Source organism: Haliotis rufescens, unplaced genomic scaffold (assembly GCF_023055435.1).
Source record: "Haliotis rufescens isolate VD_foot unplaced genomic scaffold, xgHalRufe1.0.p SCAF_23, whole genome shotgun sequence".
In the NCBI taxonomy this organism is placed as follows: domain Eukaryota; kingdom Metazoa; phylum Mollusca; class Gastropoda; order Lepetellida; family Haliotidae; genus Haliotis; species Haliotis rufescens.
This window is the reverse complement of record NW_025963924.1, coordinates 11,368,263-11,383,410: the sequence shown is the minus strand read 5'-3', so window position 1 is coordinate 11,383,410 and position 15,148 is coordinate 11,368,263. Positions and strand designations below refer to the sequence as shown.

The following is a 15,148-nucleotide window of genomic DNA, read 5'->3' as shown; positions in this document are numbered from 1 at the left end:
CGGGTGCTCAGGCTCGATGACTTGGTTGATGCATGTCATCTTATCCCAATTGCGTAGACGCTCATGACGTCAATCACTGCATTGCATGATGACCATTCTGATGAAAGCAAGGAGGATCCGAGGATCATAATCGTAGCGAAACTCGGACAAAAGGCTAACAGTGACAATCCACGGAGAGTTACAATGGTTACAGGGCGAATCTGGGATTCGAACCCACGGTCGCAACACGTCAGTAAGGTTTATCTTTGTAAACATATTCCACAAAATCGAAGAGACCAGTTCAGATCAACCCATTTGCTGCCGAACACTATCAAAGAGTTCGAGACAAATGTTGGTCTTGTGAACACAATAAACGGAAGTGTCAAAAACCAGTCAATTCCATTAACTGGAGATGTTGCTCCTGTAACAGACCCTAGACGCGTGTAGTGGGAGTAAGCAGGATATTGTTACACGTCATCGACAGGACACGTTATCTTTACTAAATCGATATGATATTGGTATTCTTCGAGGTTTCCAGTTGTGAGTTTTAACGTCAACCAATTGTAGATAAAGTCAGATAGTGTACAACAGCTTGGTTACTCGTTCTAATATATTCTCCAAGTTTCAATCCAAAAATGTCATGTGACCTTTTTTGTGAACTGGACCATGAACGAATCACAATGAGTGAATGTTGTTTAACGCTGCAGTCAGCAATATTCTCGGCACAAGGTGGCCCGGAAGGAATCTAGTCTGGATCAGACACGCCAGTGATACCACGATCAAAGTCCCATATCCTTTACTATATCGTTTAATGGCAACACAAGTTTTATGTATTTTTTATTTGAGCAATTCAATTTCATTTTATTAAGCTGGTAAATAACGTTGAATATTATCATTTCTTAAGTTGGGGTTAAAGGTTAGATGGTGCGAGGTAATGCAAATGATTTGTTGGGTTTCGATCAATGGCTGTCCAGGCATTGTTTATTTAAAATAATATGTAGTTCCAAAATAATTGCAGTAATTGTATACAATGTATGTGTCTTACCATTTGAAGATAATTAGATTTATTGTTTCGATAGGAAAACATTTTTTTATCAATTAAAATAAACGTTAAGTGAAGTGGATCAACAAAGGACACGCTCCCTTGAAAGAGCCTGGCCTTTACTGACGTTGAACCTGAGACTCAAGTGTCTGGTGTCCCCCGCCGTGATATTGCTGGAATATTAGTGAATACCATTCTCTTAAGGCATATTCCCGGGGCAAGGGAGTTAACTGACTGTAAAAGTCAATTTTCCACTCAATTTATTTTTGTGTCTGAGCGGGGTATTCATGTAAAACTGCGGCATGGTAGTGAGCTAGCACTATAAATCGGCATCAGTCCGGACAAGTACAAGCAACAACAAATACACACACAAACACGTGCATTCACGTCGCTATTTAAGCGCACTAATCTTGGACGCGACGCTAAACCCAATTACACCTCAACCCTACGTGTCACCCCTTGCAACAAGCATGGGTTGCTGAAGACAAGTTCTAACCCTGAATCTTCACTCGATCAATTATTCACAATGTTCTTGGCATAGTTCGACCTGATGCGAGAATACATGAGAATAGAGAGATTTAATCTTCACTTATATGTCATATATATAGGATGCATGTTATGTTTCTGAGAGATACGTAATGCTTTTGAAGGCTTTTTCTAGAGTTTCTTTAATATTTATTTTTTTAAATTTTGTTTCATGCCACTCTAGGCAACATTCCAGCTATGTGACGCAGGTCTATAAATAATCGAGTCTGAATCAGATAAACTAGTGATTGATATTATGAGCAGCGATCCATGACGTCAAGGTACAATGACGCACAATCAACCAAGTCACCTGACCTTCCGATCCATTTAGTCGCCTCATACGACCAGCATAGGTTGTTGGGGAGCTATTCTATCCCAGGGCATTTCAATACCTGTAATATATATGTGGGTACGGGGTACCACAGAAATATATAGTCCTGTTCTTGTTTACGTCCAATGTCAACTGTTTGAATGGAAACCACTTTACAAAAACAGAATGCGACTAACTATAGGTACCTAAAACACCACGAGTTCGAATCCCAGATTGGTCCCTATTATTACCCTTGGTTTGAGAGCACCATATTCCTTCTCATGGTTGATACCAACAGTTGTAAATATTGTCTCAATGCAGCATTAAGCCACAAATCATCCAATATGTCTTTCACATCCGTGGACGGACACCTTGTGCACATGACCCGTGAAAAACCGGGGTAGAATAGGTCTTCAGCAACCCATGTTTGTCGTAAAAAGCAACATGCTTGTCACAAGAGGCATGTCATCGTATCCCAATTGCGTGGATCGATGCTCATGATATCAATCACTGGATTGTCTGGTCCAGACTCGATTATTTAGAAACCACCATCATATAGCTTGAATATTGTTGAGTGCGGTGTTAAACAACAAACAAAAGCTTGTGCACATGACCAAAGAGGTTGATACCCTCTGTTAGCCGACACGGTAAGTCATCTGTGGGGTGACTCCTCCTCCTGCCACATACATTTGTAGGTCTTGAGAGTTGTCTGATAGGTAAAAATATCTTAGGCTCTTCAAAACAATTTTATTTCATAGATTTCATACAAGCGCACACTATATAGAAAGCGAAATAAAGAATGTCGCTGACCTAGGCCGTAACCTTCACGAAATACACTGGAAACAAGAATCGAGAGCTCTTCCATAGATCTAACACCTCGTGTGTTCATTGTAACTATTCACGAGTGTACTTCTGGTAATAAATGTAATGTTACACCAGCCAAGGAATTTGACATCTTCCCGAGGCAAGGGCGTTAACTGAACAATTTCCACGTTGCAACTGGACTTTTATTGTCAGTTAACTCCCTTGCCTCGGGAAGAAGGGAATTTGACAGAGGTCATCGCAGTTGGTCATGCTACTTACTAGTATATATAAGGTAAACAGGCATACATTCACAAGCCCCTGGAAGAAAAGCAACATTTCCAAGCTTAGAGGGAAGGTGGAAAAACTGTCCAGAAATAGCTTACAGGTCTGAAAACCTTTACGCTCGTTGTCCAAGAAATAGCTCGCCTCTTCAAGCCTTTCCACAACCCTTTAGACAATTCAATAACTTTCCAAACAATTCAATACTTGGTAATATCGTCATTCCAAGGTTTTGAAATATGGTATTTTAGTTTTGAAAAGGCTTATTTGCAAAGTTTGGAAATGTTTGGAAAGCAAGCTATTTATTCAATAGATGGTATAGAACAGAATTAGGGTTACAAGTTATTAAACGAAAATGACCGTCTGGCACATCTACCATTAGCATCGACACACGACTACTGACGCTGCAAATATGTCTTCAGGGATGTTATTCTAGGTCCAAGGCCTGTCAAACGTGGACCTTGGTCTTCTACTCCTAGTGCTTATGTTTAAGCAGCATTTCCCAGTCCAGCGTGCCAGTCCTCGCGATTGTACAGCATGCGTTTCCATATCCAGTCTGTCCGCCCTTCTTTTTGGTGCCCATTGGTGCTCGCCCAAGGTGGTCTGCGGTCTCATGGATCTGAGAGACAGGTGAATCAGTTGAAATTTAATTACAGCTACGGTTATATCGAACACACTTATAACGAACTGACGGATATAACGAACTCACATTTTTGGTCCCGATTATTTGCTGTAGTTATGCTGTATATATGCTTATAACGAACTACGGTTATAACGAACTAAAATAAGCAGCCCCTTTAAGTTCGTTATAACCGTAGTTTACTGTATATACTGTATATAATTAAAATAAGTTATATCACGACGTTTCAGCTTCAAATGGAACGTTACCACTTTGGTAACAAAACAAGAACCATTACCAAGGCGGAAATCAAACCAGGATCATTAGATTCTGGCAGGCCTAAGGGACGTCACTATGCAGAGCGAATTGTAGAACCTTAGGCGACTGGGCCACTCGCGCCTCCGAGCAAAAATATAAACATGGGGCACGTATGGTGTGTTTCTATACATGAAGGGGCGGTCGGGTAGCCTAGTGGTTAAAGCGTTCCCTCGTCACGCCGAAGACCCGGGTTTGATTCCCGATATGGGTACAATGTGTGAAGCCCATTTCTGGTGTCCCCCGCCGTGATATTGCTGGAATATTGCTAAAAGCGGCGTACAACCATACTCACTCACTCTATGCATGAAAGGTGAGATAATGTTAAACATGCACAACATCACGAATCATAATTTAAGGCGTGGGTGAGGCAATAATGAATTACTCCCTCTACATCAATATTATGCAGATAAAAGTGATCAAGCTCAAATCTGGGACAGGTAAACCAATGGATGATAGCATGAGCAACGACCCACGCTTTCGGGAAACGATGATGCAGTCCATCACCCGATCTTCACTTTAGATTTTTTACACTGAGGATAGGGTACTGGCGATATTTCTACCTAGGAATTACACCTATTGATTATTATTCAATGATATTCTAACCAGAGAGCTATACCTACCACAAGGCCTCTGCCGATGATGGAGTGGGGTCCGTAGAGGTCGCAGTACTTATCTGTCATGTTCATGTGTACCTCCCCTGCGTCATCACAAGAAATGTTTCCCCAATCACCGGCATGTCTGTAAAAGCATCCAATAGAAGTGAATGAGTGAGTGTGTTCCCGTTGGGTAACGCCAATTTCCAATAATCTCGTTAATCACGGATGTCAAATAATCGAGCCTGACAAACAGGCAAACCTGTCGTAAAAAAAACTGTTTTTGTGGTCCTAAGACACTGTAGCTTTAAAATATAATAAGAAGTCAAAATGTGATTTTTCACCATCAAGGTCCTTTATTTCATGGTTGGTCGCAAATGTTGAAAACAAAGAAGGGACGGTGCTAAACTTTTCCCAAGAATATACTGAACCGCAAAAGAAACGTCACCATGGATAGAGATATGAGAAACCTTATTTGTCCAAACACTGTAAACAAATTTTGAGACATATTAAAAAGATGAAACTTGGCAAAAGGTTGAAATTAAAGTGTCAAATGTTCTTAAAGTGAAACACAACACTAGTCTCTGAGAAAATGGCATCACAAGTCAGTATCTCGTATATCTGCCATGTGCATTGATGACTGCCGTTCAACGTCGATTCATGGAATGGAAGAGGCGGTTTATGAAGGACATAGGCACTTGAGCCCACACTCTGAGGAACGCCTGACGCAGTTCAGCTGCAGTTGTCGGCCTTGGTCGGGCGTCATTCAGCCGTCTTTGAATCTCGTCCCGCAGGTGCTCAATGACATTTAAATCGGGACTAGGGGCAGGCACTGCATGGTTCTGATGCCATTCTGCTGGAGGAAGTCTCTTGTTGCTCTCGCAGTGTGGACACGGGCGTTATCATGCTGAAACTCGTGGTTGCGGCGACGTGCCAAATGAGGTTGGCGTGTGGTCTAAAGACTTGATCAATGTACCGAGCTGCTGTAACGCCATTGCCTCTCCCTGGACCGATGTTCTGGAAGACCACAGGGCCGACCCCCTGTGCAAGGCCCATTCCACCCCACACCATGATGCTCGGACCACCCCACGAGTCTCTCTCAACAACACAAGCATCCGAATAACGTTTCCCACGGCGTCGCCAGACTCTCCCTCTGCCATCTGCTGTTGAGATACAGTAACGGCTATCGTCTGAGAAGAGGACTCTTCTCCACGGCTGGTGGCGCCAATGCTGGTGCTGTGTTGCCCACTGAAGACGGTCCCGGCGATGACGTGGTGTCGGAATTGGTCCTCGTTGCGCCCTGTGACGGTGGAGGTGTCTGCTCGTCAATCGTCGACTGGTGTGTCCACATGGTCTGTCGACCAGTTTCCGCAGGCGTAACAAAGCGATCTTGAAGATGCTTTCGCACAATCTGACGATCCTGACGTCGGGTGGTGACCCTTGGTCTCCCACTACGTGGTCGGTCATCTGTAATGTTGGTGGTCTGGTACCGTTGCTGGAACCTGTATATGGTCCTTACGTGGACTTGAAATGCATTGGCTACTTGCCGGGCGGTTTGTCCAGCTTGCAATCGCCCAAGGGCTTGGTGTCTTGTCAATCTTGGCATGTGATAGCAATTCAATAACGAATGAATGTTATCCGGTCTGGGTGGATTTTTAGTGGGCAAGAAATGGGGAACGCATGTGCATTTCAATATGCACGGAACTCACGTGAATCGGGTAACCATGGCCGATGCCGAGATGCGTTTGGGCGATCGGTTTTATTGTAATCTGCTTTGTTTTTTTAATCATCGAATTTAATTTTTCCGGACAAGGTTATGTTAAATTTTAGAAACTTTGACAAAAATTACCCAGATATTTAAATGACAACTTTTCCTGCAATGTTACTTGGGGTCACGTTTCTTTTGCGGTTCAGTATATATTTGAGTATTTCTCGTTTTCGATACATAACGTTTTATATTCATTCCATATTTGTGAAATACTGAATGGGCAGATCCGAATAACAAAATTATTAATAGTTCGGTGGTTCTGTGACCACAGGAGGTAAATAATGAATTCGAATTTAAACAAGATCGCTTTCACAAAACATTGCCCTAACACAAAGCTAACTAAGGCACATTACTGCATGAACATTCTTGAAAATGGTGTGTTCGTTATTGTATATGCCCAAAGTTCCAAACCTAGGGTCACCCTCATCTGCAGATTCTGCAGAACGGCCACCTACCTTTTTTCTGAATCGTGACCCCCGTGATCGCCACCGTCGGGGTTGTAGTGGCCGCCGGATGACGTACAGCCGGCGCTAAAGTCGCCAAATTCATGCACGTGGAATCCATGCATATGAACAGAATGGTCAGAATGGCCGCTTGGTATGTAGAATCCCCGCAGTTCAAGCAGTATCTCCAGTGGCCCGCGAACCTGCAGGAGAAAACAAACAGTGGTTGGCAGCAGAGTCTTATCGATTTGATGAAGTTAAACGCCGCATTGAAAAGTTTTTCAGTTATACGACTTTTTAGCTTTTCTATTTGTGACAGCCAAACCAGTGGTTGACAGCATGACAACGATCCACGCTGACGACATAATTATAGACAGACAGATCACGCACTGTAACCAGCTTACCAATGAAGATTCGGGTTAGAATAGGTCTTCAGCAATCATGCTTACCGTAAAACGCGACTATGGTGTAAGAGGCGACTAAGGGGATCGGGTGGTCAGGCTCGCTGACTTGGTTGATGCATGTCATGCGTGGATCGATGCTTATGATGTCAATCACTGGATTGTCTGGTCAAGCAGGATTATTTACAGATACTGTCATAGAGCTAGAATATTGTTAAGTGCGTTAAACAACAAAAACAAACTGTAACCAACTGGTTCGTCCGACAAGCACGCGACAAGGTCGGGATACTGTAGATGCGAAACTTAGTTACGTACTACGCCGCTTTTACAATCTACTGCTATGTGATACATAACTCGTATCCTTCATACAGCTACCGTCTTCATCAATGCAGTAAACGTCTGAGGCCTGCGTCACTTTGGGATTTCGTCCCACATTCAGCTGACACGACGTGATATAATTGGTATACTGTCTAAAGCGGCAATACGTCCAACTCACTCACTCCCACAGTAACGATCCGACAGGGACCGATGCTGATTTTAGTACAGGCCTTTACAAGTCCCACCAAGAGTGCAAATTAATAAATGTTTTTACACCCTTAATGTCAAACCATTTACCTACAACTACGCCCATTGAAAATGCATTTTCATAAACGTTATGAACCGGTAAACACGACTAAGTCAAAATTTATCACACGTGGAAAAGAAATCGCCACGAATGCCTCGAATATTGATGATGCGGCGTTTCACAATATTCACTTATGCGCTTACTTACAAAATAGTAAAAATAGCTCACTTTATTTCACAGGCTGCCATAATAGAGCAATAGTATTACTTCTGACGTAACAATTGTCTACGACCATGAAGTGTCTGTATTACTCCGAATAATAAAGTTAACTTACCTTTTGCCTTAAGTAGACTGCGCCAGTAATATTGTTGCGTGGCCCGGATTTAGAAGGTTCATTGCCCATAGCCATGTTACATCGACCATATATATAGGCTGAAATACAAAGGCGTCATAAGACACACGTGCGGGACTTCCTACAGATAAATATGTTAATGAAGATATCAGTCATAACTGTCAACGGTTAGTTGTTCAATCGGCCATCTTGCCCCGAAAAGAACGGCAAGGAAGACTCGGCTGCGAAATGGCAACTTGTCCCCAAACAGAAAACAGGCCTCCGCCTGAACAAGTGAGAATGCACTTTAGTTGCATGTAAACTGTGTTCAATTTTCATCTGTTTTATAAAATGATGGTTACTTATTTAGAAGGGTTTTTTTATCCTAAATATGATCAAAATATATTTCAAGTGGTATAAAACAACAATGTTTTGAAAACATAGTTCCGACAAAATGACTGTGGGTACCTGTACTTGTGTGATCTCTTTTTTATGCAAACGGCTGCTTTTGTCACATACTTACACCATGCAATGTAGTGATATATTGCTATTCATTATCAATTACCACTTCCAGAATAGTTTTTTTATGCGGCATTTTCGTCTCAAAAAATTGTTAATGGCTGTCGGCTGCAAGTTCGGATGTTTACATCACGTCACTCTGATGTCAACGGGTCAAATATAATCCCGGTTTACATTCACACCAACTCGTGATATTCCGGCAGGTAACGGAACGAGGCGAGTGGTAACGAATGTCCCGGTTGACTGACGGCTTCGCGTCACCTCAGAGGTCTCTTTTCCTATGTCCGATCGTCGGCCAGCGTGTGAGTTATTGTGGATTTTACGAACGTTTTAAGCATCATTGATTTAAAACTAATATACCATGAACCCAAAGCTTAGGTGAGGTGAAATGGGGTTTAACGTCGCGTCCAAGATTATTGCACTTATATAGCGACATGCATGATTACATGTGTGTGTGGCTGCTTGTACTAGTCCGGACTGATGCCGATTAACAGTGCTAGCTCACTGAGATACCATGCTGCAGTTTAACATGAATACCCCACTCAGACACAGTATAGTGACTCCGAGCCGACCAGTCCTTGTTTTAGACCCTTTTAGCCGAGCACCAGACAGGGTAACAACAAGTACCATCTTTTAAAGTCCTATGACGCGGCCTGGAATCGAACCCAAGACCTTCCGCTCTCCGAGTGGATGCTCTGCCACTAGAACACGGAGGCGACCCCCAAACCATAACATATTGTTAGGATGTCAAAAGGTACACTCTAACGTATTACATTGTCGAGACCTGATGACGTTTAGTAGTATGGCTATAGATGAACCATTCAAAATGATAAAAACTTACCGTTTCGTTTTCTTCCCCGACATCCCCTGTGATGGTCACGATGACCGTGACCTTCGTGGCTACCATGATGACCATGACCTTCATGACCTTCGTGGCTACCATGGTGATCATGACCTTCGTGGCTGTCGTTATGAGCATGACTTTCGTCGCTTTCTTCATGACTTTCGTGGCTACCATGGTGATACTCCTCGTCACAGTCGTCCTCGTAATGGTCGTCATGACCACCATGATGGTCGTCCATATGCAGATGTATATGCACGTGCGTCCCATCCTGACCTGCATGCGTTTCTGCATGGTCATCCCCCATTCCGTGCACGTGGACCATTACACGTGATTCCAGTTTCTTGTGCATTTCTGTCCACAGACTGGAGATGTTCTTCTTTAGTGACTGAAGTGCTGCTAAAATTACAAATGCACATATTTAATTATATTTTACACACCCTCTCGTTTCTGAGCGCCATATCATGGTGTACTAGCATATCGAGGGCATATTTGATCTTTTGTTGGGATTAAAATTGTCGAATCAAGGTGGTACAGAAATGACAACTAATTGACTGAAATACCCACGCATATTTATTCAGATAGGCCATCCTTTTATAGAGGTGTCGCCAGATGTTGCGCAGAGAGTTGTCGTATCGGAGTAAAAGAATTGATTTCAAAGAGATCGCAGGAATACAATTTTCTGTTTGGCTTTGCTCAATCACGAACTGTTACGTCATATCTACTGCGTCACAATGATTGACATTTTTGCCTGAAGAAACTTATGCCAAAGTAGTAGTAGTAGTAGTAGTAGTAGTAGTAGTAGTAGTAGTAGTAGTAGTAGTAGTAGTAGTAGTAAAATGTTTATAAAAGTGTCACACGCACAACATGTACAATATAAAATCGATGCACATAAGATAAAAGGTGCATGGAGTGCGTCCAGCCAGACATTGGCTTATGAGACACTATACACAATATAAACAAAGTATATTCATAATAATTATATATATATAATGTGAGAGGTGGGAAATTTAGCTACGAATCAGAAGTCTCACGGGAAACAATAACAAACTCCTCGATTCAACAACGAAGAAAAAGAAAGGATAGGTAGAGAGAGAGGTAATTTTATAATCATGGTGACGACTGTCGTCTCTTAAACATTTTAAAAATCGGTGCGGCAAGAAATAATGTAAAACGTTTGAATTCATTGAGTAAATAAATTTCTCTTCTTCGCATATCACATTAAATTTCGGTTGTTTTCTTCAGCTGCACAATATAAATCATGCCGTAAATCTTCATAAAAACTGCATTGTAGTAAAATATGTCATAATGATTCGTCTTCCACCAAATCACAATTCCAATATTTATATAACCTCTCCGATAGCGATATAAGAGGCTTGGAATATCTGCCTTTCTCCACAAACAAAGGTAAAATTCCACATCTTAACTTGGCTAAAATACGGCGGTGGTCTCTATACAAAATATTTTTAACATAGAAATCAACAGAAGGTGTACACTTATATTTCCTGCAGGTACGTAACTTATTTCCATTCACATTACCCGTATCATTCCAAAGTGATTTCCAGTAAGTGAAAACAATTATACTCGTTCAAAAGGTTCATTATTTTACTATACCAAGATGTGGTAAAACATCCTGACCATCGGTGAATAATATTAGGCAGGCGCTCTTGCTGCATAGATTTAAGGCTGAAAAGATATCTGAAACATTCTGAGTAACCCAAACTGAGCACCAGCCCATACCCCCTCTACTTGCAAGAACAGGAGCATGTATATTTAAACCAAAAGCATCCTGGCAGCCTTATTTTGCACAACCGCAACTTCTTTAACACTATGTAAGCCCCATATACTGGCACCATAAAACAAAACTGGTTCAACCAGCGATTTATACAACTTCGTAAAAACATCATACGACATTCCACCAGCATAGATCACGGTCTTGTGCATGTCTAAGTACATGTATTCGTTTAAACACAATCCTAGATAACGGTAAGCGCTGTCATAAGAAATGTGAGTATTGCCACACGAAAACTGATAACAAAATCTTACAACAGATTTCTTTCGAAAATGGACAATTTGGGTTTTGTCATCATTAATGCTAATACGCCATTTTAAACACCAAGTACTTGCAATATCTAACATATTTTGGAGATATGTGTCATTTGGAGCTAACAACGCAATATCCTCAGCGTATAACAAAATGAATAACATTTCGTTATCCAATGGTACACCCCATCTGAGGTTCGTTATCTCTGTGGCTAGATCATTTATATATAGAAAATAGAGTTGGTGACAATTTGCAACCTTGCTTAACACCCTTGGAAACATTAAAATAATCTGTGATATAGTCATTCACGCGTACTGCACATCTCACATCTTGATATAGGACTTGAACAGCTTTCAACATCTTACCTTGTACTCCAACAGACAAGTTTATACCATAGACAATTGCGGTCTACAATGTCAAATACTTTCTTTCTGTCTATAAAACACAAATAGGTTGATAGTCCAGCAGATTTCCTATCATTTTATAAAGTATACAAATAGTCGATACAGTTTCTGTTTCAACCATTTTGTTCCTGAGACAATATTTTGTTCTTCTCAAGCCTGTTCCTGATTCTATTGTTCAAAACGCCTGCACATATTTTACACGGTAAAGAGGGAGACAGTGCCTACGCGCCGGTTCATCACAAGCGAAATGCGGCTTGAACTGGTTGCAGCCTGAATAGGCTACACTGCGATCATTTACCGCTGAAAGCCATTGTTAATCAAATTCGGTACATATATATGAGGGAAGTAATCGCTTAGTAGTCAAAACATGGCGTAAGATGTAAAACAGTGAAATAATAAAAAAACATATTGTTCATATTGTATTTAAAATGCCTGTTTGATTAAACATTTGGGGAAATTATTTTATTGTAAATTTAATTTGAACAAAGAGTTTGCCGCCGTGTTGATGCCTCGCATCAAAGTTTTCTTGTAACAGTTAAGCGTACTTTTGAACAAAATTTTGCAAGGGGAGCGTATTATTCTCTGGGGTGTATCATTTGAAAAATGCTTACAGGTTATCCGCGCTGGGGAATTGTATTGCCCCATATAAACCAAAGATAAGTATTGTGGTAAAAAGATGTCATAATGGTTTGAGTGAGTGAGTATGTTTTTACGCCGCTTTTAGCAATATTCCAGCAATATCGCGGCGGGGGACACCAGAAATGGGCTTCACACATTGTACCCATGTGGGGAATCGAACCCGGGTCTTCGGCGTGACGAGCGAACGCTTTAACAACTAGGCTACCCGACCGCCCCCATCATGGTTTGAGAATATGAAGCGAAACTATGCTGAATAAAACCGATCATCATTGATCCCTAAATTCATATGCCTCAATCGATGCAATTTACTCATCAATTCCGTTATAACACATTATTTTCTCATTTTGTCGTGGTTGAATGGAAATAACCCACTGTCGGATCAATTTAGAGTCTTCGAGGTAAGAACAGAGATTTAACGTTTCCCAACAATGATATAATGTGTGTAAAACATGACAGACCAGAGTTATCTAGCTCTACATTAAAACAAACAGCACGTGTACCTCCCCGTCATGACCAATCCTAAATATGCTTGTTCAGTTTCATTTGTACATACCTGCATCACCAGATTCCGGTTTCTGGAGCATCCTTCTTTTTGTGTTCTTTGCATCAGTCTCCATCATCACCCCTAGGAACACCACTACACTGAGAATAACAAACAACTTCCACATATTGCACAAGACAATATTTTCCAAAATCAAAACCCAAAGCTCGATCAAGAATGTCTCCAAGCAGTTGTTTATGTGCCAGATGCGTTGGTCAGCACACCACACTGTCCTATGACACTGACTAGCTAGCCTTTATGAACAAAACACCCCGTGTCAGCAAACGTCCACCACCGAGTCTGGTGACTGTAACTAATATATCATGCCTATATACTTGTTATCAGCTGTTAAGATAAAGCCCCTGTTGATTACAGCCAATTAGAAATGATAAAATGGTCTTGCCATTGTTCGTAATGTACTGCGCTTGTTGTTTTCACCTGATATGGTCATCTGTATAATTGTGTGTGTTTATCGTTACCGTCCCGTGCAGATTTTTTTTTTTAATGTCCTTTTATAGCCAACAACTCGCACAGCTGAATGTATATGTAATCTCTTTGATAAAAATGAACGAATTTCCAGAAATGTCCTCGCAGTATGCTTCATATCGAAGAATATATTTTTCCGTCTTCTAATATCCGCTTTTTTCTGCCGTTTAAGCTCCCAACACCAACTCAGCTTAATAACAATTCATCGAGTTTAAAAGCACATGCATCTTTAAATTGAAGTTTGATATCAGCATCTTTCTTTAGTGTTTTGGAGTTGAGTTATTTTTTTCCAAAATAGAAAGATGCTCATTTATTTTTAATTTTTTTTTTTTAAAATAAACTGAAGATCATAAAAAAATATACCGACCAGTTTTTCAAAATAATAAAAAAGCACATGTTCATTGAATTCTGGTATTACGAAAGTATAATTATATCATCGTTCCAAAATACCTCATCATTTTATTCTATTTATTTTAATAATTTTGGCTTTAGATGATAGTGCTAAATAACCTATTTTGTGAATATTACTTAATAATTTGTGAACTAAAAGTATATCTCAGTCGAAGTTGATATATATACGCCTGCATTAATTCCCAGGTTTTATGTTAATACGCGCTAAGTGTTAAGCGTTAAGACTACATGCATCTTCCGTCCTAAGTCTATATCAGTCAGTGTTGATATCCGACTGTCTTCATTCCCAAGTCTTACTTGATAAGCGTTATTTGCTAATCGTTTAGACTACACGTCCGGAGAGGCAAGTAAATATTACTCTATGATAACAAGTTCTCCGAGAAAACTGTTATGTAATCTTAGTCATTTCTCCATACTCATGTCTTTCAAAACTGCGCTGTAATCTCTAAATTCAGATAGTTAGCACGGTAGATTAGCAACATGGTAATCATTGTTTAGATAAGTGACAATTGAACATGCGACCATATCATAATGTACACAAACTGTTGACTTCCTTTTTACGTTAGTTTCACACTGACAGGGCAAACTGATGGTTATATTTGGAGTTAATATCGCTTCTTACCGTTTGTTATTCTCTTGAAAATGTTTCGTTATAAACTGTAAATTTCTCATTTAACACGTCAATCGAGACTGGTCGTTTCGCAAAGCGCCATTTTGGTTACTTGACCAGCGTGTATTCCTTAGCTTCCAACAGCGATCTCGTTGCTTTCAAGAATATCTTTTTTAAGTTAAGATTGTATATTATCATATATATGATAAAAAAATTAAGTGACCTCAAATTATTTTAGTGCTTTTTATTTTTTAAGATTTTTCAAACGCGGAACTACTTTTTAAGTCGCAATTATCATGGGTGGTGAAATGTCACTGATGAGATACACCGAATACAGACAGGCTACTAATAGATGCTTCTCTTGGTTATTTTAAGTTGTACGTCCTAAGCTAATTCACCGACAACAAATTCTAGTATTATTTTCAACCCAGACCTTACATAAACCTTTTAAGGCAATACAGGTCATAATGTTCATTATAATCAAATGACGTGTTTTAAACTCTGAAAAACACACTATTGACCATCATGTGTCGCCACTACATATCCCACACAGCACAGTGTCCCGTTGAAACAAGATCCCGCGGTTGCGCTGCAAGAACGGTAACACGACGAGACGGGACACGATGTCGATGTAAGCAGCTGCAGGTGTGTCCTCTGTCGGACACATATCCCACCC

The 15,148-nt window shown here is 40.7% G+C and overlaps 1 protein-coding gene across 1 annotated transcript; it reads right to left on the bottom strand.

Moving 5' to 3' along the window:
* Positions 1–2,586: 2,586 nt before the first annotated feature.
* LOC125383487 lies at positions 2,587–13,219 on the bottom strand. Its single transcript, XM_048401786.1, has 6 exons — positions 12,978–13,219; positions 9,338–9,736; positions 7,981–8,078; positions 6,693–6,883; positions 4,497–4,614; positions 2,587–3,558 (listed from the first exon to the last, which is right to left on the bottom strand). The coding sequence occupies exons 1-6, from the start codon at positions 13,090–13,092 to the stop codon at positions 3,415–3,417; spliced, it is 1,065 nt and encodes a 354-aa protein (XP_048257743.1). The 5' UTR covers positions 13,093–13,219; the 3' UTR covers positions 2,587–3,414.
* Between the last annotated feature and the right edge of the window lie 1,929 nt (positions 13,220–15,148).

Excerpts from the sequence above, each read along its gene's own strand:
- LOC125383487 (XM_048401786.1), bottom strand. The coding sequence starts at position 13,092 with ATGTGGAAGTTGTTTGTTATTCTCAGTGTAGTGGTGTTCCTAGGGGTG. Across the intron at positions 9,737-12,977 it reads ACCGGAATCTGGTGATGCAG|CAGCACTTCAGTCACTAAAG; the intron begins GTATGTACAAAT and ends TTGTAATTTTAG. Across the intron at positions 3,559-4,496 it reads TCATCGGCAGAGGCCTTGTG|ATCCATGAGACCGCAGACCA; the intron begins GTAGGTATAGCT and ends CCTGTCTCTCAG.